The 27,751-nt window shown below is 51.8% G+C and overlaps 6 protein-coding genes across 6 annotated transcripts; 3 read left to right on the forward strand and 3 right to left on the reverse strand.

Annotated features, from left to right (window-relative positions):
* Positions 1 to 365: 365 nt before the first annotated feature.
* On the forward strand, positions 366 to 2,747 carry J7T55_015102 (phosphoribosylformylglycinamidine cyclo-ligase; the record flags this gene model as incomplete). The annotated part of the gene is made up of 1 exon (XM_053133365.1): positions 366 to 2,747. One exon carries the CDS (start codon positions 366 to 368, stop codon positions 2,745 to 2,747), a length of 2,382 nt encoding a protein of 793 aa, XP_052988831.1.
* Positions 2,748 to 5,246: 2,499 nt separating this feature from the next.
* J7T55_015103 (uncharacterized protein) lies at positions 5,247 to 7,808 on the forward strand (the record flags this gene model as incomplete). The annotated part of the gene is made up of 4 exons (XM_053133366.1): positions 5,247 to 6,312; positions 6,380 to 7,284; positions 7,552 to 7,593; positions 7,743 to 7,808. 4 exons carry the CDS (start codon positions 5,247 to 5,249, stop codon positions 7,806 to 7,808), a joined length of 2,079 nt encoding a protein of 692 aa, XP_052988832.1.
* Positions 7,809 to 8,099: 291 nt separating this feature from the next.
* Positions 8,100 to 11,882, reverse strand: J7T55_015104 (uncharacterized protein; the record flags this gene model as incomplete). Its single annotated transcript, XM_053133367.1, has 4 exons — positions 8,100 to 9,838; positions 9,917 to 10,283; positions 10,350 to 11,283; positions 11,371 to 11,882. 4 exons carry the CDS (start codon positions 11,880 to 11,882, stop codon positions 8,100 to 8,102), a joined length of 3,552 nt encoding a protein of 1,183 aa, XP_052988833.1.
* A 3,508-nt stretch (positions 11,883 to 15,390) lies between these two features.
* Positions 15,391 to 18,846, forward strand: J7T55_015105 (uncharacterized protein; the record flags this gene model as incomplete). The annotated part of the gene is made up of 4 exons (XM_053133368.1): positions 15,391 to 15,642; positions 15,712 to 15,977; positions 16,113 to 17,796; positions 17,842 to 18,846. 4 exons carry the CDS (start codon positions 15,391 to 15,393, stop codon positions 18,844 to 18,846), a joined length of 3,207 nt encoding a protein of 1,068 aa, XP_052988834.1.
* Positions 18,847 to 19,594: 748 nt separating this feature from the next.
* J7T55_015106 (uncharacterized protein) lies at positions 19,595 to 21,967 on the reverse strand (the record flags this gene model as incomplete). Its single annotated transcript, XM_053133370.1, has 2 exons — positions 19,595 to 21,866; positions 21,930 to 21,967. The coding sequence occupies 2 exons, from the start codon at positions 21,965 to 21,967 to the stop codon at positions 19,595 to 19,597; spliced, it is 2,310 nt and encodes a 769-aa protein (XP_052988835.1).
* Positions 21,968 to 23,327: 1,360 nt separating this feature from the next.
* Positions 23,328 to 27,567, reverse strand: J7T55_015107 (uncharacterized protein; the record flags this gene model as incomplete). The annotated part of the gene is made up of 13 exons (XM_053133371.1): positions 23,328 to 23,532; positions 23,641 to 23,893; positions 23,953 to 24,050; positions 24,113 to 24,309; positions 24,382 to 24,398; positions 24,451 to 24,574; positions 24,730 to 24,870; positions 24,945 to 25,127; positions 25,249 to 25,360; positions 25,405 to 25,465; positions 25,760 to 25,792; positions 25,854 to 26,435; positions 26,487 to 27,567. 13 exons carry the CDS (start codon positions 27,565 to 27,567, stop codon positions 23,328 to 23,330), a joined length of 3,087 nt encoding a protein of 1,028 aa, XP_052988836.1.
* Between the last annotated feature and the right edge of the window lie 184 nt (positions 27,568 to 27,751).

Genomic DNA, 27,751 nt, shown 5'->3' on the forward strand with positions numbered 1-27,751 from the left:
GTGATTGAAGGGTTAAACCCCCGTTCATTCAGAAGAGTTGGAAGGGCGGATGAATGGAGGGACAGCCAGTAGTGCAAGGGTACGCCTTCCACAATCAGCAGCAGATAGACACCGATAAGGACTGAAGACTGGGCTGGAGTGTGGGCAGAATTCAGAATTGCGGGGGAGGGGTCCTGCGGGCAGCTAAAATTTCGCGACTCGTTTCCGCCGCGTTTTTCCTCCGTTTCGCGCAGTTGAAGAGAGAAAAGATGTCGAGGATCACTTTCACAAGGGCGTGGTCCTTCCATTGCCCAGCTCCAAACTGCCACAACCCTCCCTGAGCGATCTTTTCCTCTCGAATTGATTCTCTGCCCTCCCCTCCAACCATGGCTTCCCAGTCCCTCCGCATCCTGCTCATCGGCAACGGAGGCCGCGAGCACGCCCTCGCCTGGAAGCTCAGCCAGTCTCCCCTCGTCGAGTCCATCATCGCCGTCCCAGGAAATGGTGGCACCGCGACCTGCCCCAAGGTGACCAACGACACCTCCGTGTCTGCCGAGGACTTCCCCGGCCTTGTCGCCCTTGCTCAGCAGGAGAAGGTCACCCTCGTCGTCCCCGGCCCCGAGGCGCCTCTTGTCGCCGGTATCGAGACCTTCTTCACCAATGTGGGAATTCCGTGCTTCGGCCCCTCAGAGGCCGCTGCGCGCCTCGAGGGCAGCAAGACTTTCTCCAAGGACTTCATGAAGAAGCACAACATCCCTACTGCCGCCTACGAGAACTTCTCCGACTACGAACAGGCCAAGGCCTACATCGACTCCGTCCAGCACGACGTCGTCATCAAGGCGACTGGTCTGGCCGCCGGAAAGGGCGTCATCATCCCCACGACCAAGGAGGAGGCCCACCAGGCACTCAAGGAGATCATGGTCGATCAAGCCTTTGGCTCTGCTGGCAGCGAGGTTGTCATTGAGGAGTTCCTGGCTGGCGACGAGCTGAGCATACTGTCCTTCTGTGACGGCTACACCATCAAGTCCCTGCCTCCAGCCCAGGATCACAAGCGCATCTTTGACGGTGACCAGGGCCCCAACACTGGCGGCATGGGATGCTATGCGCCAACGAACATCGCCACACCTGAGTTGGTGGCACGCATCGACAAGGAGGTCCTTGAGCCTACCATTGCCGGTCTAAGGAGCGACCGCATGCCCTTCAAGGGCTGTCTCTTCACCGGCCTCATGATCACACCCAACGGTCCAAAGGTCTTGGAGTACAACGTGCGTTTCGGTGACCCCGAGACACAGACCGTCTTGCCCTTGCTGTCAGAGGACACCGATCTGGCCGAGATTATGCTGGCTTGCGCCAAGGGCTACCTGAGCTCCGTGGACTTCAAGGTGCAGCCCAAGTTCAGCGCAACCGTGGTCGTCGCCGCTGGCGGATACCCCAACAGCTACGCCAAGGGGACTCCCATGACGGTGGGAACCCCTGCCGCGGGCAGCGACATCACCATCTTCCACGCCGGCACCAAGCTGGCAGGGTCCCAGCTGCAGACAGCGGGTGGCCGTGTGATTGCTGCCAACGCGATCGGATCCAGCCTCCAGGAGGCCGTGAAGAAGGCCTACGACGAGGGCATCAAGCTGATTCAGTTTGAGAACATGTTCTACCGCAAGGATATTGCGCACCGTGCATTCAGGAAATCCGGCGCAACTCCCAGCGCAGGTCTTACCTATGCTCAGGCTGGTGTCAGCATTGATGCAGGCAACGAGCTCGTCGAGATGATCAAGAAGGCTGTGCGGTCAACCGCCAGGCCCGGTGCCGATGCAGAGATTGGTGGCTTCGGTGGCGAGGTCGACCTCTCAGCCGCTGGCTATCCTAATGCGCCCATACTGGTAGGCGCCATTGACGGTGTCGGCACGAAGCTGATCATTGCGCAAAGCATGAAGAAACACGATACCGTCGGCATCGACCTGGTGGCCATGAACGTGAACGACTTGATCGTGCAAGGTGCTGAGCCCGTCATGTTCCTGGACTACTACTCCTGCAGCAAGCTTGAGCCGTCCGACGCTGCTGCCTTCGTCTCCGGCGTCGCCGAGGGCTGCCGGCAATCTAAGTGCGCGCTGGTAGGTGGCGAGACGGCAGAGATGCCCGGAATCTACCACGGGGAAGACTACGACGCAGCCGGCGCAGCCATCGGCGTCATGCGCAAGGAGGCAAGGCTGCCCCGCCTGGCGGGCATGGCCGAGGGCGACGTCCTCCTCGGACTGGGGTCCAACGGCGTGCACTCCAACGGCTTTTCGCTGGTCCGCCGCATCGTCGAGCGGGCCGGATTGACATACACGGACTCGTGCCCATGGGACAGCTCCGCGGGCTCCGTGGGCGAGAGCTTGCTGACGCCAACGCGCATCTACGTCCAGCCGCTGCTGAAAGTCCTGGGCCAGAACCTGATCAAGGGCCTGTCGCACATCACAGGCGGCGGCCTGACCGAGAACGTCCCGCGGACGCTGCCCAAGACCCTGGCCGCCGAGATCGACGTGGCCAGCTGGGAGGCCCCTGCTGTCTTCAAGTGGCTCAAGAAGGCTGGCAGCGTCGAGGCCAAGGAGATGGCCCGGACGTTCAACAACGGCGTCGGCATGGTTGCTGTTGTTTCTGCTGCGGATGCGGACCAGGCTGTTAAGATGCTCGAGGCTGAGGGTGAGAAGGTCTACAGGATCGGTCGACTTGTGAAGAGGAGTGAGGGTGGTGAAGGATGCGTCCTGAAGGGGCTGGAGTCCTGGTCTTAAGATAGAAGGGGAATTGATGGTTTGATTTGGCGCTTGGAACTGGAACAGGGCACAGGAAGAGAAAATTCAAAATATTGCTTTGTTGACATTACGATTACATGAGAGATGAGCTTGCAACCGGTACCTTCTCTTATCCCTTCCAAAGGAGTATGACTTGATGCCATTTCTTTTCGAAGAGGCGGGCAGATTGGCGGGTCGTCCATGTTGACATTTTGCGTAGCGCTGTGTGGGGCGCATGACTTGCCCATTGGAATCTTGACGCCGGCCAACCCAACCAGACGGCGAGTTCATGTATAGCTCGATTAGTAAGAGAGTTCAACTGCGTATAAGTGACTTGTGAGATCATCGCAGTGGCATAGCACACCAATTGGACTCGCTTTTTGCTGTCGCAACACCTTCCGCTCCTTTGTTGAATTACTTTCTCTGGTTGAACTGCCAATACGCAACGCCCCTTTGCACACCAGCAAAATCCTCCTGTCTATGGCCGATCAACGAAAGGAGCCCGAGGCTTCTGCTCAGAGGTTCAGAGCTCTAAGTCTACTGGTTCTGGCTTCAAGTTACACTCCACGAAAGTCACACCGGTGTCCCTCCGAACCATTGCTAATGTTGCATCGTCAAGTTCTGCGCAATAAACAAGCCCGAGACGGGAATTCTCTGGGAATGGATCGCCGTCCATGAGTGGTTTCAAATCAATGCCGACAAACTGCATATGTTGCTCTAACGTATGACCACGCTCGAGATACACAACGTATGATCCCGGTATCACATCTGGAGACTGACATATCCGTAGCGGTGCTTCGTAGGGGCCCTGGTTGGAATGGGTTATTTGAATGGCTCGAGATACAACTTCGGACCCGAGAGACGTTCTTGTAAGCAGTTTGGAGAAGAGGAGAACGGATGAAACGCCGAGGGCGACGAGAACGAGTTTGCGGAACATCAGGGTTGTAGACACTACAGTGTGTGGGCGAAAAGTTGGGTGATTGAATTGGTAGACGTTGAGAACGACGAACATGATGTTGAGATGCGAAGGGCAGATCCCCAGATTTCAAGGCAGGGTCGTCCATTTGCTGATCAGGACGTGACGACTAAGGAGCCGAAACCAGGTAACCCTGGAACAACTATCCCAGGGTAGGAGCAGCTTTGTACAGTTGGTTGTGTTGGTCCAGAGGGATCCCCGCTGGCCGGCGCGAAGGAGCCAGAAACCAAGGAGCTCATCGGCAAAACCGGCGAGCTCGATTAAGGCGGAAACTGTCCCATGGCCCACGTGGCCTGGAAAGCTTGGAAAGTTTGGTTGCGCCAGGCGTCCGAGAAATTGCGTCTCCAGCCAACGGGCTCGACGTTCCAGCCGCACTCGAGGGCCCGCCCGACGTTGCTGAGGAAGCCGTCCAAGAACTCTGCCTCAGGCTGTTCACTTAGTTATGGGCTGAGCACTTAGTCGAGACGGTGGTCAATCTCAAAATTAATTATATTGTTCCCAACAAGACTAAATGGTGGAATTAGTATATACATTTGCAGTCCAGGTAAATTCATAACATTACAGTAGAATATACCACATAGAATGTATTGCCATGCTGGAATAATTTGTCTCGGATAGTCTCTACTTCCCACAATTCCAAACTTGTAATGGCCAGAAAGAATAGTTATGCAATAAACTGATCCTGCAACCTGTTCAGCTTAAAGAGAGACTCACAGCTTTACAGCATGTTGTTCCCAATACACCACAAAGACAGCCAACGGCAGGGCGGTTTAGGATCCTAGGTAGGCTTGAAGATAGCAAATTTGTTATGCACCTTATGCAGCAACTTTTCACAATTGGTATTGACAAAGAAAGAAACAGTAGACGCGGAGTAGCGCTTAAGAAAGATGTTATCCAGACCTTAGGCTGATTATTAGCTAGTGTAACTATTATCTTTGTTTAGGTAACAGAGCGAGATATTTGGAGTATCTGTTGGCTGGGTCACGTATTCGAATACGATGCGCGTTTGGGGATGTTGGTGTTTATTTGGGTGTGGGTTGCTTGATTGGTTACAGGAAGCAGCCGAAGGCTGCATCCCTCCAAGGCCTACTTATAGCCGTAGGCCCAACGGACCAATCAGCTCACTACAAACGCTAACGCTACGATTCCAACGGTATCTGAGGGCATTCTTGCTCTATTCACTTGAAGAGAAAAATCAAAACGATGTTTCGTTGAGGATATGGTTTGACGCGATGTGGAGCCTGCGTTGGCTGACTCCCTATACCTTTTGTGAAATTCTGCCGCATTTCAAAAGACTCAGTGATAGGGCCGAGAATCAAAATGCCCCCAAAATTTTGCCGAAGTTGTGGTCTAGAAAGCTAACGTGCCTTTTCTGTGCGGACGCAGTAAGCTTCCTGCAGACCTGCAGATTACCGTGGTACTAAGGCACCAGCATCCTTCGACTTCAAGCACAAAGCTGAGCATAAGCTCACTTCAGTTTTTGCACCATCGCATTTCGTGTTTCTCAACACAATACTGCCGCCATGCTCGCCTGGCGTCGCTTCTATTGGCACCCTAAGAGACCAAAAACCTCCGCTGACGTATTTCAGGTAGAACAGAAACTATGGGGTGTTCTTGCCGGAGACCGCGACTCATACTGGCGCCGTCGCGCTGTCGAGTCGCAAGAATCAACGACGGAGGAGCTTGTTCTTTACGCTCCGTTGGATGGAAAGAGGAGAGAGATCCGTCTTCTGGAAGTCTCATGTCTGGCACAGTCTGATGCAAATGAACGGGCCTTTGTCGCACGACTAGTACAGGTCGCCCTGGACGACAATCCAACATATCTCGCCATCACCTACGCATGGGGAGAGCCGTCGGCGGCCGGATATTTTCGTGATTCGAACGGTGTCGAGACACCACTTGGCTACAATAAGGCAACTTTTGAGATCTTGAGCACACTTGTAGCTCCAGGGTGTAAACTGCATCTGTGGATCGACTCGATTTGCATCAATCAGGAGGACCACGATGAGAGAGCAAGTCAGGTCGCGATCATGGGCGACATCTACAGACAGGCGCAACAGGTCGTTGTTTTTCTCGGAATGGCAGACGATGCAACAACCCGAGCGATGGACTTGCTCCAGTTGACCCAAGGCTTCATCCAGGCCAACGGCGATTTCCTTCGACCCATGAGCATCGATGACTTCGAGAATTTGTCACGCGGAGCAGGCCTACCCCCCACATCTTGGGTAGATGTTGCGCATCTTATCTCCAGGCTGTGGTTCACTAGAGCCTGGGTCGTCCAGGAGGTCGCGGTCTCCTCGGACGTTCTGGTCGTGTGCGGTCACCACGCTGTGACATGGAAAGAGCTTTGCCAGCTCTGTGGGTGGATCGTGGATAACAATGGCATCTTGTTCGGAGTAATGGACCATCACGCTGCAGCGAGCCAGATGGCTCATCGGGACGCTCCCTTTAGAAACGCTCTGAGCATCGCCGCCGCTCGCAGTCTTCAGTGTACTGAGAAGAACCCGATGATCCTCCAACAGCTACTCCTTAGTTTTCGTGCCTTTCAGGCGAGTGATCCTCGCGACAAGATTTATTCTCTGCTAGCCTGTAAGTGGAGCAAGTGACGGTCAAATTGAGTACTGCAGAAGCTGATAAATGTTTGCTGCTCCATTAGTGGCACTGCCCACTGACAGAGATGAGCCGGATTTCCATCCCAACTACAGAATTGGAGTTGAAGACTTGTACACACAAGTGACACGGCGCATTCTCCTTAGAGATGCAGAGATCCTGATCCTCTCTGCGGCAGGTGTCGGCCATCGGAGGTCCCTGCACCTCCCCTCTTGGGTGCCTGATTGGACGTCACCCACAGAGGGAACGACCCTGGACGAGATAGCAGCCGCTGGCAACTACCACGCAACGGAGCAAGGCACGAGGCCTATAGTGTCCTACGACTCACAAATACCGGGTATGATAGCCCTTAATGGATGTGTCGTCGACACCATAGTAAAAATGAGCTCCGAGTGCCTTGGGCAGGGACGCGAGGGACGCCTGCGCTATGTGCAAGATATCATCGCCTGGATAGAAGAGGTCCTGGACATGGCGGGGCTCGCTGATTTCACCAGCTCAGACCAGCCAAATGACAGCGAAGGCAGAGAGGCACAGAAGACGGCGCTCTGGAAGACCCTGACCGCCAGCGGGTCCACAGCACCACAGAATGACAGCCGGAGACGATCGCAGCAGCCAGGCGGGAGAAGGCCACCCACGGAGCGAGGCTTCGATACTTGGCTCGCAGAGCGTCGCGAGTGCGCAGCGAAGTGGTCGCTAGAGGGATTCAATCTCGACAGGGCTGCGAGGGAGGAGGTTTCCGGGTTTGCTTATCACTTTGCCCGTGCGACGCGGGGCCGGCGGTTCTTCGTGTCCTCAGAAGGGCACCTTGGGCTCGCAGCTGCCGGCGCGGATGTTGGAGATGCTGTTTGTGTATTTCGTGGGATACGCACGCCTTTTGCCATTAGGCAGTCTGGGACGCGGGGTGTTGGTGATGGCGATGGCAGTAGCTCTGGTGAGGTGGATTATGTTCTTGTAGGTGAGGTTTATCATTATGGTATCGTATCAGGGGCACTCGGGCTCTATCCGCCGAGCGGACCTATAAAATTGGTTTGACTTTCGATATTGTTGTATATGGGCTGCCTTTGATACTGAAAGATTTGCCTCTGGTTTATATCAAGGACTGTTGGTAGGACTGGTCAAAGCGGCAATTTTTGCTGTCTCTGTCGATAGTGATTGAGAATAGATTAAAGCAAGTCCTGGAGGCAAGTAGTGAAATGGATATCGAATATCCGCGTACAGGTTATCGAGGGGCAGAGCTGGCCAACCGAACCAGAAACGTTTGTATGTGTACTTTCCCAGTAGACTAACACGGCTTTTGGGACCCTTATTTGAAATTCGTACCCATTCTTTTCGAAAGTTCCTTTCTACACTCAGCCCTCGTTCATGTGCCTTGTTTTAACTTGCTGTGGGAGATTTGATTTCATCAATAGATCGACCGTATGTGGCACGGTAAGGGGCAGATTGCCTGCTTTCGCATCAACGCCTTCTATCTCTGACAATTAGTACGTATTGATGCTGGGCGTCTGTATTACACCAGTGAGGCCATTTTCCTTTGCCTCTCCATATCATAACTTTACCCATCCACCCAAAAGCAGGTTTCACATTGAAGTGGCTTCCTTTCCATCGAGTGAACCTTGCTTGGACCAATAGCACCCGAACGCGAAGCATTGTTGCTGTCGTCAAAAAATGGATAATCAACATCGAAGAATTTCTGCAACCTTTCCGGAAGTACCCCTGGTAAGTGATTCAGCAGCCAGATCATCAGTCTAAGGTAGCCTCCAAAAAGTTCACTTGCTACGTGAGATATGCTTGAAGATGCCGCTCGACTTACTGGTTCGCACCTTGCCACCCAGGAAATCTTCCATCGCTTGGACTTCCTGGACAGTCTCATCGAACAGGCCCGCCACTCGAGCCCGCCAGGGCCCAAAGATAAAGTCTTCGAGGTCCCGTGGTGAGCCGGTCGTGCGCCCCAGCTGCTCTGTAAATTCGGTCATCAGCTCCTCTAGTTGCCGTGCCTTGTCTGCCTCAACGCGATCCGCCTCAATCCGCAGCCTTGTTCCTTCCGAGTCCGGGTGGTTAAAGATTGCGTGCTCGATGGCGTCCAACTGGAGTGGATGGGCGCTGCAACACGTATGTGTCATATCGAGGGATTCGAAGGTGAGTAGGCGGAGGACCTCAAGCTGCCACATCGGTGTGGACATAGCGGATGCAAGTTTTCTTTCTTTATCCTGGGTTGAGGAAGTGTTTTCAGAGCCGCTGTTGTGCCCGTGTCGGAACAGGTGATGGCGGAAGCTGTGGGGGCGGAAGTTCCACGTGTAGTCGGTTTGGAGCCACTGCTTGCACAGGTAGCTGAAGGGCGAGCATCCGCCCGTGGATTGCTTATTGGTATGATGATCTACCTCATAAGATGTTGGTGGAAGGGTGCAAAGGCACACGCAGCCATCATGGTGGCGCTTTGCCTCGCCCTCCGCGATGGTCGCCATCAGCTCCATGCTTGCCTTTGATGTGCTCTGGCCGTAGACAGGCACTGAGTATATGCCCCAGGTGCTGAGCACTATCTTCAGAGAAAGGTAGTGCCAGCCCGTGGCGCCTTCGTTTAGCATCATTTCCGGATGTGGCTGGCTCGCCGCATGTGCTGGCGTCATGTCCAGACATCCGTGCTCGATCAACCACGGCAGCACACTCTGGGCACTATCTATCGGATCTGAAGATAGAGAGGAAGGGCTTCGTGGGTCTTGCATGATTGGCCGTAGGCCGTAGCAGTTGGGCTCGTTAAATCCACCAAATCCATGCCTTTCGAATATAGGAAAAAAGACCAAGGGAAGACCTGGGAGTTGATATATATCGCCATCCATAGACAGTGGGGGGCGTAGCTGGGCATCTACCGGGATCTTGGCGTCTTCGAGACACTCAAGAACCATATTGCTGATGAGATGCTCGGGGAATCGCCGCTCTGGTGCCTTTGCGTCGGATTTGGCTGTTTTGAGATATGGATTGTGCTCAAGGGCTTCCATGACCGCCTTGCGCGATTCCTCGCTAAGACAAGCGAGATGCGCTCCGATCTTGTCTAGATTCGAGCTGGCAAGAGCGAAGAGCTTCCGCCGTCGCCAGGCAATGTGCATTGCAAACACCTCAGCGCATTCCGCTGACGTAACCGCCAAAGCGTACGAGAATGCTAGAGACCTCGCGCCGTTCTGAGGGTCTATCGGGTAGAGATCACAGCCCGCCCGAAGCAAAAGATCAAGACTTTGCGTGCACTGGGCCGCGGCGGCGTAAGAGAAGGGCCAGGCGAGTCTGGAACTTTCGTCACTGACCTGCGAGATCTCATCAGGGGTATCGAGGAGACGCCTGGCGTCTGTCTGGATTAGGAGTGAAAGCCCCTCAGGCCACCCAACGGCGAGGTGCAGTACCGTGAGACCATGTGTCTTTTCCAACAGTGACTCCGGGGACAACCTGATGGCACTCTCGAGATCGCGAAGTGACCTCATCAGGATCGCCCTGGCGAGGGGTAAAACTGGTCCCATGCCTATTGTTCACGTGTGTGATGAGATTCGAATAGGAATTAAGAAAGTGCATGTGGAGTTGGGACAATGCTGGGACTCACAAGTTTCAAAATCAAGAATTCGAGTGAAGAAGAGACCGGGGTCTGTGTACGGTACCTTCCGAATAACATCTTTGAGCACTGGCTCTGACGCTTGCGCAATGGAGGAGACAAGCTTGACACTCTGTTCTGTAATCTGGCCCCTGTATGGCTCAAGAAGGTCGGTCGATCTCGCGAGCGTCGTGGATGTTTCAACCAACCGCCGATATCTCCACTGGGAGGATATTCGGTTGGTAACGTAGCTGATGTCTAGCTCGTCGCAAGTCAGGCCCATCTCGATATACAGCTGTGTCATGGAAATAGCCGCGCTCGCTACCTCGTGTGTCAAGAGTCCATGGTCCAGAGACTGAACCACGGTATGGATAAAGAGCTATGTAGGCAAATTTAGACATATCTACATCCGCCAGGGAAACCACGGCACTGAAGCGAAACATACCTGTAAGTGATTGTGGCCTCGTAGATCGACGTCGTTGAACGAAGCCTCGCCGTTCTGGTACAGTGTGAGCACATTCCTTTGCATCATCTCCAGCTGTTCGACGAGCTCGGCCGGCTGCTGTTTCCGCTTCCCAATTGGAAGCCATAGACTAACGCGTGAAAATTCGCGCTGCACGGGGGACTGGTGCATAGGAACCAGATTCTTCCATTTGATAGAAGGCCCGAAGGAAGAGCCCCCCGCCCCCATTGAGCACCAAAAGTTCACTTCGAGGAGGCAGCTCAAGAGCGAGCCTAGCTGGAGGCGTATCCGCACGCCTACGGCGCGGGTGCGCTCCTGAGTGAGCGCATGAAGGGGGCAGTCCCGCTCGTGGCGCGACGAGCTTTGCTGCCGCGAGAAGACGCGGATGTTGTACAGGTCGAGGGAAGACGTAGCCGAGCGGGCAGCGTTGGTCCTGCATCGGCACCTATGAAGAACATCGAGAGCCTGCTTGAAAGATGTCGGCGGCACGTACTGCACAATTTGATTGATTGTTTGGAAGGTCCCCGTCGAACTAGAAGTACTTGGGTTCTGCATTTGATGCTCCTGCTGGCGAGCGATTAGTTGTAGCTGAGCAAGCACAGCCTGGCCATGGGCCTGAACCTCGTCTCTCATCAGGCCCACCTCGTGGCCGACGCCATAAATTGCTTTATTCGTCGTTGACAGTTGATGTTCGATGAAGGCAATATCGGAGCTTAAACCGTCCTGGAGCTCACGCAGCCTCACGGCGTTTTCTTGGGCAACAATTTGCAGATCATCAGCCGTCGCCTGGGTTTGGGACGCCAGCGAAGAGATAGCTAAGCAAAGATCGGAACTTTGAGACTCGACGCTTGAACCAACCGACAACATTGAGGCTTGTAGGCTCTTAATGTTTTGGCTCTGTTTCTCGACCTCGTCTCTACGAGTTGATCACTCCATCGGTAAGTGGTGTATTTCATAAATCACTATCACACACGAGGACGTAGTTTTCTGAGTGGCGACTCACAAGTTAACTATTTGGATTGCAGTGTTGATCGATGTGCTCAGCTGCTGCAACGCCGCGCGAAGGTCCTTGACATCGTCCTGGTGCAGCTTGTAGGTTATGGCGCGCACTGCATCCTTTGCCTTGTCCATCGCCTTGTTTCTCATGCCTCCTGATGATCTTGCCATTGTTGATAGTGACGACGATGAAGCGTCCTCGAGCGAGGGCATTTTGCCATCTGGAAAACCCTCCAATTTTGCCACAATATTTCTCAACTCCAAGAGAGGGCTTCGGGCGCCTTCGAGGCACTGCGACAGGAGAGCCGCATCCTCCGGCCTCTCGGCATGAAATCGAGCGATAATTCCATTGAGGCGCTCGAACAAGGCCGCCAACCCGCGCGCATCGTCCCATGCGGCGGCCAGTTCTTTGTGCCTGCCCTTGGCTGCCTTCAAGAGCTTCCGCGCGCCGTCGCAGACCTGAATACCAAGGACCACAACCCCGAGCGCACCGGTTGCTATCGAGAAAGGGTCTGCCATCCTGGCGACTCGTCTCGGGCCGTGTCGTGAGTCGCGGAATCGAGGTTTTATTTTTCGATGAAGTTCAGAGCCTCGCGTACTGAGGAGAGGTGCGCTCACGAATTCACATCGCAGGCCGATCACATTATGTGCTCCAGGCATCACTGCACTTTGATAGGATGGTCGAAAAAGCCCGCGTGCACCACCGCAACACCCGACCAACCAACTGTAGCACCGCCGGGCAACCAATTCTGCCCGAGGAAACGCACCAATGAGCACTGAGTCACAGGAGACATGGTAAGCTCGTACCCAGAATCTGACAGACAAGCTTGATCCGGACCGAGAAGCCGGCGAGAGGAAGTCTGCGTGCGAGACTCCGAAAGAGCTGCGGCTTGGGCGTTCGGGGGGTTTGCTGAAGTTATTCAGGCATAGATGCCGCGTAGGTTTCTTTCGAATGGGTGCATCTGGAGCCCTGACATTCTGGACCAAAGGGTAGCCTCAAAATGGGCAATACTATTCCCTCGTTTCTAATCAAAACTTATATTTGCAAACCTTTTTATTGAAAGAAAAGCTTAAACGAATCAATATCAAACAAAGACTAGAGCTAAGTTTGCGCAGATGATCGGAAAAAGGGAAAATCTGAAATATGCTTTGGCTCATTCAAAGTATGTCACAAGAGCTATACTAAAATGTTTTGGCAGTAAAATTCTATCTGGGCGCCGTGGCAGAGTGGTCTAATGCGATAGACTAGAATTTCTCCTGTGAGATTCTGGTTATCTATTCTCTTCGGAGGCGCATGTTCGAATCATGCCGGCGTCGCAGCTTTTTGGACTACATCCCTCAGAGCTCTGAGTTGAACAACATTTTGACCTTACGATAGTTTGTAATAAATCTAACAACGCAGCAGGACAGGAATGACTCGGACTGCTAAGCAAAGCTTGTAGACTTTGTATGGGCTGATGGGGGCAACCCCACAATAATTATAACCCCCGAGTCACTTCTGGACAGCTCTATACTTCCAGCGCCAGTCTCATTGGGCTAATAGCTTAGACAGACGTGTTTGGTAGTATGGAAGATCTCAAAGAGTGTTGCTAATGGAATTGCAACTGGCAAAAAAAAGTGCCGGCAGAAGTTCGACGTTATTTGAGAACAGCAGACCAGTGTAGTTCGAACAATTTCGGCAGAGTAACGCTGATAGAGTGCTGACAGAATGGCGACGAGAGCCGATTTCTGTTTGGCTGAAGACCAGTGACACGCTCAAATGTCGATGCCCTTTCTTCATGAAGTTAGGCTGGGAGACGGACCTTGCTTCCTGGCCCTTATCATAAGTGTACAGTGCCCAGATAGCAAAGCCCTTGATATCCATTGACAATTTTAGCTAGAAACCTCCGGCAAGGACTGAATTGTAAAGCGCTTCTTCTGAGTTCTGCAGGCGCTATCACTGAGTCACTTGGCAGATATCTGCATGATTGGGCCGGACTCCTCACCTTCTAAACATTACTGTGCAGGGTTCTCGTGCCAGGGATGAGAGAACGCAACGACAACACAAGGTTTGAGAGATCGCCATTGATGGTGAAGATATCCGTTCAGGCTTTACAAGGTATCTGCCATTTCGTAGCCTGGCACATAAACTCTTCCTGAAAGTGAAATCCATGACAAGTGATAGACCAGGCGGCTTTCCATCGCTTGTACGATGAAGCCGGTTTCCTATGTGTTCTTTGCATTCTTTGTGTTTCTGTGCTGTATAACATGTCCCTGGCTACATTTCAACCACCTTTCGACGTCCTTAACTGCTCGTAGTGGCCGCAGATACCGCTGAGCAAGGACTGGCTTGGAACTCGGCGTGATCCAATACTGAGACGTGTGAGCACGTATGAGAAACAAGCTGAAGTTATTGCAGGCGTCATAAAGCCACTGTATGACCTTTGACCACCATTTACAAATGGAACTAGACCATAGTTGTCCTTGCTTGTTGCGACTCACCGTTGTTCACCTTCTCACCGCTTCATCAAAGTCGAGTCTAGTAAGGTGGATATTACGCCCATTATTGTAGAGATCTGGATATGCAAAGAAATCTGGGCATTCTGTGCGACCGCTTTGCAAGAATCGGGTTGAGAGTATCCAAGAGAATCTAATCGGGATTAAGCCGGAGTTTATTGAGAAGCAATGAGAAACCCGGACATTACCAACATAATTGATCTTTTTCTGAGAAACAGACCTTATTGGAAGACACTCAGATTAGACGCCCATGATATGAGGTATAATTCTGGCTATGTAGAGCTTCCTAGGCCAGTGCAGAAAAATAAATCATGCCTTCACTCGCCGACGCGATTCTGTACGATCTAATCTTGGTATCTATTCAACGTGCTTTATATATGTAAACTGTGATGCTGAAGTAAAAGCATCGTACTCTAAGTTGGTCTAATGACGGCTCTGTGAGCCGCTCAAAAATCCAGTCACGTCTTTTCAAGCCTTACAGCTTATGTCCAAGCGAGATACCAAGTCTTGTAGTAGCTGTGACCATACCCATGTGTGAGAATAAGACCTATCTCACGGATGTAGAGAACCTAGAGTTAATTTATAGATTCATCTCGTGTGCATTCGTACCAATACGCATTGATGTGAGCGAGTGACCACTATCCCAATATCTCTTGTAGGGTCCGCATCGGTGTTTGCCGCCGGTACTTAGGCACCAGTAGTCGCACAGGCTGACAGTACACCGAGGAAAGCAGATGCGTCACCATCGAGTACGGTGATTTTCACCCCCTGTTGTTCACCCCCTGTCTTGTCACACGTACCTCAAAGTCTTGTCACAACCAAGACTTTCCTACTTCTTGAAAATGACGAAACCCCAACTTAAATCCAAAGGGCCGGCTGGGGCGAGGGGCGACGGTGCCGGTAGGCACCGCCGAGTCCCAGAGGTCCAACCCGTTCAGACTGTATATTAAAAGTTCAGAAGATGCGTTTTTTGGATTGATTGTGATAGTTTTTAAGTACTTCAGTTTTTCGTTGATGTACAAAAGTCTCTCGCTTAAGTCTTAGCGGCAGGAAGTACTGCTGATTTTGGTTGGATGTCCGGGGCACGTACCAGAGAACGCGCCGTGCCACACAGGGGGTGAACAACAGGGGGTGAAAACCACCGCACTCGTCACCATCTGGTACGCCAAGAGGTGCTGAGACTGGGCATTCAGGGATGATTTTCTCAAATATGGTCTTGGCCTGCGGCTCACGGCTATCACGGCGGCCCTGCCAAGTCAATTCGGTGGCAAAACTGGGTCGTACAGCACTTGTGCCCTCCGCCAAGTGGGCAGAGCGGTGGAGAAGGCTAGAATATACAAAGCATATTAGTCTTTCCTTATCGCTGTTTGTCGGAAATGGATGAATTCCTTCAACACGGCTATCAAACTATTCGAACCACGTTGTGAATCTCATCGGGTGCTCTACCACAGCTACTGTGAGACAAACTGGTCCTCCTGAAAATACTTTCTGTGTTCCTTGTAGTATCAAGAACTGTCTTCACTTGCTTGCGATGGGAAAGGAAACTGTTCAACCTGACCAGAACCATGTGTCTGGTCAGTCCAATAAGTCATTGTCGCGGCCAGCTCATGCCCTCACCTGTCAACAGCTTGCAGAGGAGCTCAACGCAGATCCTTTGAATGGGTTGTCTGCTGATGATGCTAAGCGACGGCTCGAGGAGTTTGGCAAAAATGACCTGGGAGAGGCTGAGGGTGTCCAGCCTCTCAAGATTGTTATGGCACAGATCGCTAATGCCATGACCCTGGTAGGTGTCTCCATTTCCATTGGTCGATAATCGTCAGGTCAGCTAATTCTCGTAACTGGCTACACACAGGTCCTCATCCTGGCGATGGCCGTTAGTTTTGGAATCAAGTCATACATCGAAGGGGGTGTCATCACCTTCGTGATCCTCCTGAACGTCGTCGTTGGCTTCTTCCAGGAGTACTCTGCCGAAAAGACGATGGATTCGTTGCGCTCTCTCTCGTCTCCTACCGCCAGCATTGTACGCGATGGCGAGTCTATGGTTGTACCCTCTGGCGAGATTGTTCCTGGCGACTTGGTCGAGATCAAGACTGGTGATACGATACCCGCTGATGTTAGGTACGCTCTGAAATGCCTTTTCAACTTGCCGTCATCCAGATTCCTAGTCCCAAATCAAATTAGTGTCTCCCCTCTCCGCGTGTCTGCCCGCTAAATGACAGCCGCTTCGAAGTATTGTGACTAATTAGTATTAAGACTGATTGAGGCTGCCAACTTCGAGACCGACGAGGCTCTCCTTACAGGCGAATCGCTCCCTGTCCGTAAGAACGAGTCAGAAACATTTGAGGACAACACCGGGCCAGGTGACCGAATCAATGTCGCCTACAGCTCGTCCAATGTGACAAAGGGCCGGGCGAAAGGCATCGTCTTCGCCACTGGTGTGTATACCGAGATTGGCGCCATTGCCTCGGCATTGAACAAGAAAGACTCCAAAGTCCGCCCTGTCAAGCGCAAGCCCGATGGTTCAGCTAAGCCTCACCGATATTTGGAAGCATACACTCTTACGTTTACCGACGCTGTCGGCCGCTTTTTGGGTGTCAATGTTGGCACCCCTCTGCAAAAAAAGCTGTCGAAACTTGCTATTTTACTTTTTGGAATTGCTATTATCTGTGCAATTATTGTTCTCGGATCAAATGACTTCGACTCGCGTCAGGAGGTCATCATCTATGCGGTAGCTACTGGCCTATCCATGATTCCTGCCAGTCTGGTTGTTGTCCTCACAATTACTATGGCTGCTGGCACCAAACGCATGGTCAAGAGGAATGTGATTGTTCGAAATCTCAAGTCACTCGAGGCTCTCGGGGCTGTGACAGACATCTGTTCTGACAAAACGGGAACCCTCACGCAAGGCAAAATGCTTGCCCGTGGTGCCTGGCTTCCCGGCTTCGGCACCTTGACTATCGAGAGCTCTTCGCCGTTCGATCCCTCAATCGGCGATATCCGCTTGGACAACCGCCCTCCCGGCGATCTCGATTTTAAAAAGGGGGGCGACACCTGTGGACAGATCTTGAAGGTCGAAGCACTCTTCCAGCGAAGCAGCAGTAAAATGAAGGATTTCCTGAACGTGGCTTCGTTGGCAAACCTGGCCACCATCGTCGAAAAGGACGGCCAGTGGCATGCTCGTGGAGACCCGACCGAGATTGCCATTCAGGTCTTTGCGTCCCGATTCAACTGGAACCGTCTGCGGCTGAGTGGTGAAAATGGCGAGTGGTCCGAAGTTGCTGAGCTCCCCTTCGATTCAGACGTCAAACGTATGTCTGTGATTATGAAGCACGCTTCAGATGGGTACTTTGTCTACACTAAGGGAGCAGTTGAGCGCGTGATTGATACCTGCACGCAATATGCTCCCCACGACTCGGACGAGTTGGTCGAAATGACTCAAGACTTCAAGGAGGAAATTCTTCGCAATATGGCTGCCCTCGCCAGCATGGGCTTGCGCGTACTTGCGTTGGCTAGCAAACCCTACACTTCCGGGAAACCTGTAAAAAATGAAGAGATGGAGCGCGCTTCGGTCGAGTCTAATCTGATATTCCGCGGCCTGATCGGTTTGTACGACCCGCCTCGACCCGAGTCCGCCGTTGCCGTGCGCCAATGCCACGAGGCTGGTATATCTGTTCACATGTTAACCGGCGACCACCCTGAGACCGCCAAGGCAATTGCTATCGAAGTTGGGATTCTTCCCTCGAAGATGGATCTCATAGCCCGCGACGTGGCTAGCGCTATGGTCATGACTGCTACGCAATTCGATGGCCTGAGCGATGAGGAAGTCGACCAGCTGCCGGTGCTGCCGCTTGTCATTGCCCGCTGTGCGCCGAGCACAAAAGTTCGCATGATTGAGGCTCTACACAGGAGGAAGAAGTTTTGCGCGATGGTAACCGAAGTACACATTGAAAATGAAAAGGGTTTTCACTAATGGATGCTACAGACTGGAGACGGCGTAAACGACTCGCCTTCGCTTCGACGTGCCGACGTGGGTATAGCGATGGGTCAGTCTGGCTCTGACGTCGCAAAAGACGCCTCCGATATTGTTCTGACGGACGACAACTTTGCGTCCATCGTTTCTGCAATTGAAGAAGGCCGTCGTATTTTCGACAACATCCAGAAGTTTGTTTTGCATGTCCTGGCCGAGAATATTGCCCAAGCTGGCACACTACTCGTCGGCCTTGCATTCAAGGACGCCCGTGGCCTCTCTGTCTTCCCGCTCGCCCCCGTGGAGATTGTATGGATCATCATGGCAACCTCGGGTATGCCCGACATGGGCCTGGGCTTCGAGCGTGCTGTGCCCGACATTATGCGCCGCCCGCCCCAGTCTCTCAAGACAGGGATTTTCACGGCTGAATTCCTCATCGACATGGTCGTCTATGGCCTCTGGATTGCTGCCCTGTGCCTTGGTAGCTTCACCTTGGTTGTATATGGTTTTGGCACTGGTGACCTAGGATCCGGTTGTAATGAAAGTTACAGCGAGAGCTGTGACCTAGTATTCCACGCTCGCGCGACGACATTTGCGTGCCTCACCTGGTTTGCTTTATTTTTGGCCTGGGAAATGATCGACATGCGCCGTTCCTTTTTCCGCATGCAGCCGGGCTCCAACAAGTATTTCACCCAGTGGATCCACGACATCTGGCGAAATCAATTCTTGTTCTGGGCTATCATGGTTGGCTTCGTCACCTTATTCCCTCTCCTCTACATTCCCGTTATCAACACCGTTGTTTTCAAACATAAAGGCATCACTTGGGAGTGGGGCATTGTTTTTATTGCCGCTGGTTTGTTCTTCTGTGGGGTTGAAACCTGGAAGTTTGGGAAAAGAATTTTCTTCCGTCGTCAGTCACGGAAGCGCTTGGGTGTCGCCTTCAAGGATATGGACGTTGAAGAACGCGTCTTCGGCGAATTTCTCAAAGGGGTCACCGAGCAGACCGAGCAGGACCGCTGAAGTCATGATATGGCTGGAGGCAACGAATTTAACGGATATCGATCTCGGAAACCCTGTTGACAAGAACATGTTAGCTCAAGTCTCAAACCCACAGACCCGCGATTCGATGGCATTATCCTGAGTGACAACCGCATCTTTTGGCTCGGACGAACGCATCCTTCACACTTGAGGCTCGTCGTGCGGTTGCCGGGGGATAGAATGACCTGCGCATCTCCGGGCGGAACATGTACGAAAAAGTAGTTTTACCAATTCTTTAAGGCGACTTCAAGCATGATTATGGTAGTCTGCGGTGGGATGTGACCATGGCTTCAGGAGGCCGTGAATCGGGGACAGTTAGACCTCGTTCGTCTTACGGACTAACTCTATTTCAATACAATATCCAGCACCGCAGAACTTCACCCTTTCTCACACGGAGTGCGAAAGTCCTATCTCGGATTCTGGCAGCGCCGTAGAACTTTAGAGCAGACACACCCATAAGTCTGCTGGCAATATTATGCCCAAGGAGCATCGTCCTTACCTCTCTCGTGACCAAAATCCTTACTTTCGCTAAGGTTTTGCTCTTCAAGGTCAGCAGGTGGTGTAGCAGGCCATCTCCTGACTTTCCTCGCGCTGGAACAGATCTTTTCAACGCAGAGTAAATTGAAGCCAGAAGACCACTCGACAACTCAAGTCTTCTCAATAATCTAGCTCAACTGGATCCCAAGGTGTCACGTTTGCAGCACGATATTTATTGCAGCAGGGCTATTTCTTAGGTTGCGTATGGATTGTCACCATCACACTCGATTCCCCTCTCCTGTATCAATTCCCGGATCTCATTCGCCTTGCGTAATACGCATGGTATATGAACTTTCCCACATCTAGAGATTGCGTCCGCATCAGCCGGATCGAAAGCCTCCAGAAGATCACGGACAATTCCTATATGGCCGTATCGGACTGCCAACTGGAAGGGCGATGAATGGATCAGAGCATGGTTGTAGAAAGGGTGTCTCGCTGCGAAAATTTCCATTTTCCTATACTCCCTTTGCATCCAAAGACGGTCCGAGGATCCTTCTGTCCCGCTGAATCCTCTTAGCATCCTTACCGCTGAAAGACAAGCCTCGAGTGATTTTATCCTCATCTCGTGCTCTCGGAAGATCTGGGTAGGTGTCAAACGTTCAAATGCAGTGGCGCCGTGGTCCACGAAGAATGAAGCTGCTTCTCTGTTGCCTGAAGTTATAGACTGCTGGAGAAACAGCAGGAGAGTTGGATCTGGGGTTCCGTGTACATGCTGCCAGAGACGTTTGATAACACAAATATTTCCCCAGGAAGCAGCAAGCATCAAGTAGGCGGGCAGGTATAGCGCGGCCTCGGGCCTACCGGCCAGTCCCCTGTCGAGGAAAAGATGTGCGAGAGTGAGTTGTCTCTTGTTCAGGACAGTCTGAAAGATAAGGCATTGATCCTCACTGGACAGTCCCATGTCTAGGATGATGCCCATGCAATCCTGCGGTTCAGTTTCAGGGCACGTCATCCCTACATCTATGTCGTCCAAATTATCTTCTTCTCGCGTCTCAAGCTCGAGGTGCTCAGCGATGCAGATGGCTATTGAGAAGAGCTTGTTCTTGCAAGACACGCGCGCACCATGACGAACCAAGGTCAGGCTGGCAATGCGCCTCATGCCGCCAAGGCACTCCGCAAGGACTTCATCCAGATAGTCGCTAGACAGATTTTTTGTTGACGACATGCGCAGGATGTCGTGAAGCCCGGACGTAGTATCAAAGTCAACAGCGTAAGTGACTGCCAACTGCAGCATACTCATCCCGCCCCGGAGTGGCTCGTCGAGCCTAATGCCATGTTTCAGAAGAATCTTGATCTTCTCCATGCTTTCGTCCTCGCCCGTGGCGAAGATGTCCCATGCATCTGCTAGCATTCTGGGATTCACGTTGGCCCCAAGAGCGATCAGATCCGCCACGTCCTGTACGTCACCGATTGCGATCGCCACGCCCAGGGGGCTCATGTCATGCGAATAGCCAGGTACCCAGAGTCCTGGGTGTTCCATGTCGATGTCAGCACCGAGTTCGACAAGCCTCTTCATCAAAGCAGCTCTCTCAGCCCGCCACGATTCGGCACTTTCCCTTAGGACGGATCTTCCAGCACTAATCCCACCTTCGACCGCTCGCCGGTTAATGATCGATGCTATAGTATCAACCAAAGGCGCGGCTTCCACCTGTATCCATGCAATAGCCACCTGCTCATCCTCAGTATTAACCTCAAATTCATATTCGTATGAAGTGACTTTAGCACCCAAATCGAGCAGAGCATCCGCCACGGCGAAGTTGCCTTCATCAAGTGCAAAGTGGAGCGGGCTCGACAGCCATTCTTTGTGTATTCCGTCGACATTCGCTCCGAGACCCACAAGTGTCCTGATTGTCAACACGTTGTCATTGTTGAACGCTGCGAAAGCAAGTGTATCAATGCGGTGAGAACCACGCAGCGTTTGCAAGTTCATACCATGGTCTTTGACCAACACTTCTACAACAGCGTCGAGGCCATGGAAAGATGCCTCAAGAAGGGCGTCTGTGTATTCAGCCCCAGATGTCTCAGCCACAACGGAGGGGTACTCTAGCGGAGCTCCTCGAGAAATAAGAAGCTGTGCTGTGGAGGCGCGGCCGAGGCAGAGTGCGACGTGAAGGATGCCAGTCACGCCACTATGACAACGGCAGTGGACTTCCTGGGAAACGTCGGCTCCATGGTCCAGGAACCAACCCACTGCCAAGTCTTGGCCATATTCAACAGCAGTCTGTAACGGGCTCGGTCTGCTTATGAAGGACAAGCTCGCCTCGTTGATATCCAGCCTATGCTTCAACGCTTTGTCCAATGTTGCGGTGTTGCCGTGCTCTGCTGCCCAGTGAACAACCGAAGACCTATTGCGTTCTCTGTCTTGTGTGTACAGCGCGTCCTCAGCGACGGCTTTGAGCCGCCTGCATGAGAGAGCCAATGCAGCGAGATCCGCTGCACGAAGCAGTCTGGTGGTGAGACTGAGGCTGCAGCGACAAGAACTGGTTAATTTCGTGGATCAGGCCCTCAAATTCAATGAGATTGCTTACAGGATAACCTCGTCAGGCAGATCACACAAGCCTGGCATGGTTGGCGACAAGTGCGGATGTCCTGATGCAGGTGAGACGCGAGGATGAAATACAGAGGCGCGTTTGATGAAATTAGGCTAAGGCTCGGGCTCGCACCTGAATTTGGACGAGGAAACGCTTTATCAGCTATCTAGGTATGCACTGCAGCTGTCTGTTTACAGGCAAAGTGAACCCCTGCCCCCCCCCAACCCATATCGGTCACGTTAAGGGTCTTCAAAATCTTCGGGGCGCAATCTTAATTTGAGCGTGCAGGACCGAACTGCTGTGGCATAGATTAGGGGAAGTGACTTCGTCTGTAAGAGACAACTGTATCAATGAAATACCCATAGCCCCAACCTGAGAACGTGGACGCCTGACACACATAAATAAATAAAAGAGAGGAGATCATGACTGTAGCCTGTGCTACCCACAATGAAAATCACCAGCGGCTAGCATGGCATAGCGAAGTTGATGGTGGTTTTGCATCGGGACCTCAACGCGTGCGAGCAAAATGAAAAAGACAGTTGAAGTGTGATGTCTTCAGAATTTCAACCCCAATTCGGCACGCAGGGCATATCAGTATAGGTTCTGCATCTATTCGAAAATTGAGCTTGTTCTAACCTGTCCGAATTTGATTATTGATTTCACGACTATCTGATCTTGCCACAATCTAGTCTTGCTCATATCCTGACGTTTTAGCTAGTCACAACCATAATTGGGTTGAACGCGATCAAGTAGTACTCAAGTGGGAAATGAAAACTCTAAAACTGTAAGATCATTTTGTTCTGAATATTCGACAGCTGAAATGACCGTTACAAGTGGTGCACTGCGCAAGTCTGTATGCTCCTGCATTGTTTCATGGCCTTCTTTATATGTACCTAGTGAGCAGAACTCTACAGCAGATCGCACCAAGGACTATGCTTCGTGGTTTGTTTTCTTTCCTTCAATATTTTTCACGATCCTCCATCTACGATGGCACCAATCTCTCGAATCGCTTCTTGGTCATCTATGCAGGCAACGTCTGTTTCTGCGTCAACCTCATCATCCATTTCCACCAATACCGCAAGAAGAAATCTCAGAATGAAACTCTTTATTTGCTAGGCTTGAGAGTAAATTCTGCCACTACTGCCTCCAGACATATTGCTCAGTGCTGATCTTCCTTCTGCATCTCAATTACTTCTGCAGGATCCATGGCGTCGCTTATGTTGTAGTATCTAGTAAGCCTAATTGATCGAGAGGAGTTAAGCGATGACTGCAGTTTTCAATTACTGTTAAATAAAAATTCGGTTCGAGCAAGGTCATACGATTTCGTAGAGAGGCTTTTCAAATTCCTGCTGACCCTGGGATATAAGGAAGAGCTTGTTGATTCCGCGGCGTGACCTAGAGGAGGCGGTTCTTGTACAACTGGGGATACCTTGTCACAGCCGCCTGCCCGTCAACCAACGGCGCGAGTCCCACGCGTGGTTGCATACTGTAAAGATTCGGAGTCACGTAATCGAAGACGCTGAATGCGGAACGTAAAAACGGCACTCCAATGATGGAGTCGGCGAACACGCGGCTCCAAGAGCTGATCTGAGCCTTACACCTGTCGGACCGAGAAGTATTAGATATTTGCAGAGCAGCTTACTGGACACACAGAAACGCAAGGACCGAAGAGAAAGGCGATGAGAGGCAGTGGGTTTGAAGCACGTACATCTCTGTCCCGTTGACATTCCCGTGGTCGTTCGGGTTGAGAATGTCCAGAGGGTCCACCGGGAACCACTGGTCGTTGTACTTGAGCTCGAGCAGCTGCGGAATCGAACAGTCATAGTAGATGTCGTGTTCGTTCTCGAAGATGACCGGACCTTTGAAGAGCTTGGCGATGGCAGTAAGCTCATCATACCGGACGAGTATGTCTGATCCTCCCGTGTCAAGGAGAGACATGTAGCGCCCGCCCTCGTCGAGGACTATATTTGCGCGTGGTGAGTGGGACATTTCGTGTACATTCAGAGTTTGGATGCCTTACGACCCCTGGTCAGGTTGACGGCTATGCCATTCACACGCAGACCTTGCAACTCGATCGCCCAGCCCTGCGCTTGTAGTGGGAAGTCATCGTAGTTATAACTATCTCGATAATATTAGCAAATTCCCAGAAAGCAATAGACTATATAGTCAGATTTCTGTACTTCGTGCTATTTATGATATCACTATACGTGATATTGAGTCCTGCGTACTCCGGCTCGATGTCGCCAAGCGTCAACTTGCCCATCGGTTTGGAATCCGGGTCACCGAGGCGCGGAAGACTAATAGAGAACAGGGGCTTCTTCACGATGCCACCAGCGACAAGGGCGTCGAAGAGCGGAGGACGATGGTTGAAGTACGTCTGCCGTGAAACAGCAGTCATGCTCAAGCCAATTAGGCCAGCGAAACTTCCTCCTTGAAATTCGTTCCTTACCGCTGCGTAGATGAGGCCTGTGGAAGGGTGAATCTTGGAGGTCTTGATTCTGGGTAAATGCGAACTCACCTGTGGCAAAATCGTCCGCAACTATACCGCCCAGTCCAACGTCCAAGAGGCTTTGGTTTCCGCTTACTGGGCTTTCCCCAACAATGGTGTAAAAAGTCTCATTGGTGACGATACGCGTGTTGTTCTAGCATGCTATCAGCGTTGAGGACTAGGTATCCAGCGTTTGATTCATCATCAAAAGGTTCAGCAGTCAACTAAACGGGGCAAAGGAGTATGCCTGTTCACGTGGCCAAATGGTAAAATCCCAGGAGCTTGGGAACGGAGGATAGACTTCCTTACATCAATAATAAATTGTTCAGCCAGCCCAAGGCAACCGCTTGATTCATCTGTAGTAGGGCATTGTGTCGAAGCCACGAATAAGTCAGCAGAGCCGGTATCCAAAAGAACTGGCAGGCTCTGGCCTTCAAACTCTACATCGACCTATAGAGTTAAGTCGTTAGGAAGGACCTCAGGGGAAACGGCCACGCTCTTCGTTATGCCAATGCACCACTCACAGTATAATATCTGTCGTCTTTGCGATTCGGCGGTATTGTGATGTCCAAGACACCAACCCCACCTTCGCGACTCTTGAACGCCAACGTAGGCGAAGGAGCCGCTTGCACAGAAGACAACAGCACAGTGGCCAAGAAGGTAGCAGATTGCGCCAACGATGTGACAGTCATCGTGATTACAATCGACTCAATTTGAATTTCTTAGTGAAGAGCTGGTAACCAATTTCAACGATTACATGATGATGGCTCGAGAACCTGCCCGTGCATTCTTATAATTGTTCCTGGATAGATGATCTTCGATACTCACTGCGGTCACGAGAAAAGCGCTGTGGATCAAGTCACCATTGGTGGTGAGGAGCAGCTTGGAATACGAGGTTTCCGAAGCGGGGAAGAATGCCGGAAAGGTTAGGTAGTATTCACTTCACATATCGGGGAAAGTGACGTGCTGTTGTGAAATCTTTACCCGTACGAGATGTTAGGGTGAGCATGAGTGGCCGGGTTTCTGCGGGACCTGCATATCCACTCTAGCATCTTCGTTCCGAAGAGCATCAGTACTTGCGCAGCGTATGGTATTACCGCTATGTTTTATTTCAATGCAATTTTAGACATTCTTGATAAATAGTAGAATACTCTGACACATGATCCTGAAATTGAATGACGAATAGGAATATTGTCTAACTAATAATAGCAGAACAACAAATCGGCTCGATTCAGAAATATTCACACTTGTATAGTCTTAGTGTATGGTTCAAAGGGGGCTCCCTCGAGATCCGCTTTGATTTGGAATGCCAGGAACCTGGAAAAGAGCCTGGACATACCCAGGTCCCCGGATGTGTGCCAGATTGCCGGATCTGCCGTCATCAGGTTAGCAATCAAGCAGCGAGGTAAGATAGCTGGAAAGCTGGCACTTACGCCCATGGCGCTTCCATGCACCCCGAGTTTCGCCCTCTTTGTCCCACCCATTATTGTCTTCAAGCAGGTTCCCAACTTCCGGGCCCACAATCTTCTCCATCTCCTCTCGTATGTTGGTGTTGAAGCCGGTTGCGAAAACTATCAGGTCCGAATCAAGAGTGCTTCCATCAGTAAACTTCAGACCTGTCGGAGTGAAGCTCTCGATCTCTCCTCCCTTCACCTTGACTTTGCCGTCGATGATCTTCTGCGAGCAGCCGACATCTAAATAATGCCCACCTGAGCGTTCGTGGATCTTTAATATGTTTGGAAGTTCGGCACGGAAGCCCACTTTATTTAGCCCATCAAATGGCTCCGGGTCCTGAGAATACAACTTCTTAAACATCGTCGAAGAAACGACCCCGAGGATGGGGGCGGGCATGCCCCATTCTGCGCGGTCAGATTCTTCTATGTTTGAGTCTTTGTTGTATCGCGGTTGGTGAAGCGTCTTGAAGTACTTGTAAGGTAAAACGGCGGTGGGGCTGCGCTGGACCAGTGTCACTGAGGATAACTCGGCGTCGACCATGTCCTCTGCGACGTCATGGGCTGAATTCTCGGTTAGCACTCTTCCCGAAATAGTCATTTTCCCTCACTTACCGGTGTTGGCGGTGCCAACAACAACGCCCTTCTTTCCTTTCCACGCTGTTGGGTACTTGTACTGGACTGAGTGCATGGCTGTTCCCTGGAAAGCTTCTCGATTCGGAATCTGCGGTATCTTCGGGAACTGGCCCACAGCACCTATTGCGAATACGAGATGACGACCCTGGATTGACCAATCTCTCCCATTCTGCTTGGCTTCTACAGTCCAAACTTTCGCGCCTTCATTCCATTTCGCTGACTCTACAGTCGTAGAAACTCGGACATCCAAGTCGAACTCATTGGCGTACCTCTGAAATCCTTCAGCCAACTCTTTGCTCCCGAGCAAGTAAGGTAAGTCATCATCATGAAATGTCTTATCGCCAGGCAAGGCGGCGTAGTACTTGCTCGTGTGTAGTTTCACGTTGTCGTAGCGGCCAGTCCAGTTCCCTCCAATCGTGTCATTTCTCTCCAGTGCTACACCCTTGACACCGAGTGCTTTCAGGCGGCCCAAGACACCAAGGCCGCTCTGGCCGGCCCCAATTACAACGCAGTCGACTGGCTTGTCGCCGGTTCCATTGGTGACCCCGTTGTTCGTCGAAGTTTGAGGGGCTCTGGGAACCTGGTCTGGGTTTCCAAACGTATCAATCTCCTCGAGAATGGTATTGAAGAACCAAATTTTCCACTCATCTCCGTCAGCGACGACGGCAATAGAACCTGACCCAACTCCTGGCAGACTCCCTCCAATTTTGAACGTGAAGCGGCCAGCGATGAAGAGTGCTGACGGTCCCGGCGGAGCTAAGTGAGCGCTGCCTTTCACATACTCGAATTCCGACGGCTTATGGATGGCGCTAAGCTCTGTCCATGCAGGTATAATCTGTTCGGACAGACTGAAAGTTCTGAACGTGTTGGTCAGAGCAAACAGGTCCCGCCAGTAGCTCTTGACATGAAGGTCCTTTGCCTTCAAATTGCGTAGCTTCTCGACGCAGGAAATGAGTACAGTGTCAGCATCGACATCTCTTGGTATCTTTTGCTTCGGAAGGGAAGCCTTTGGAAGAGACTCGGCAGGAGCCCGAGGGGTGCGTTTCCATTTGGTAGCCATGTTGGACAATGACTCTTTCAAATTTCATAAGTTTGCGAACTGGGAAATTCGTCAGAAGAGGGCTGTGACTAATCAACTAATGAGGTGCTGTTGCTAATACCATGGTCCTAAAAACGGCGATCTGGTTCTATATATTTTATACAGGGCCCATTGAGATCGATAATCATAGTAGTACACGGAAAGA

The sequence above is a fragment of the Diaporthe amygdali genome (assembly GCF_026229845.1).
Source record: "Diaporthe amygdali strain CAA958 chromosome Unknown NODE_36_length_484128_cov_64_979186, whole genome shotgun sequence".
NCBI lineage: Eukaryota > Fungi > Ascomycota > Sordariomycetes > Diaporthales > Diaporthaceae > Diaporthe > Diaporthe amygdali.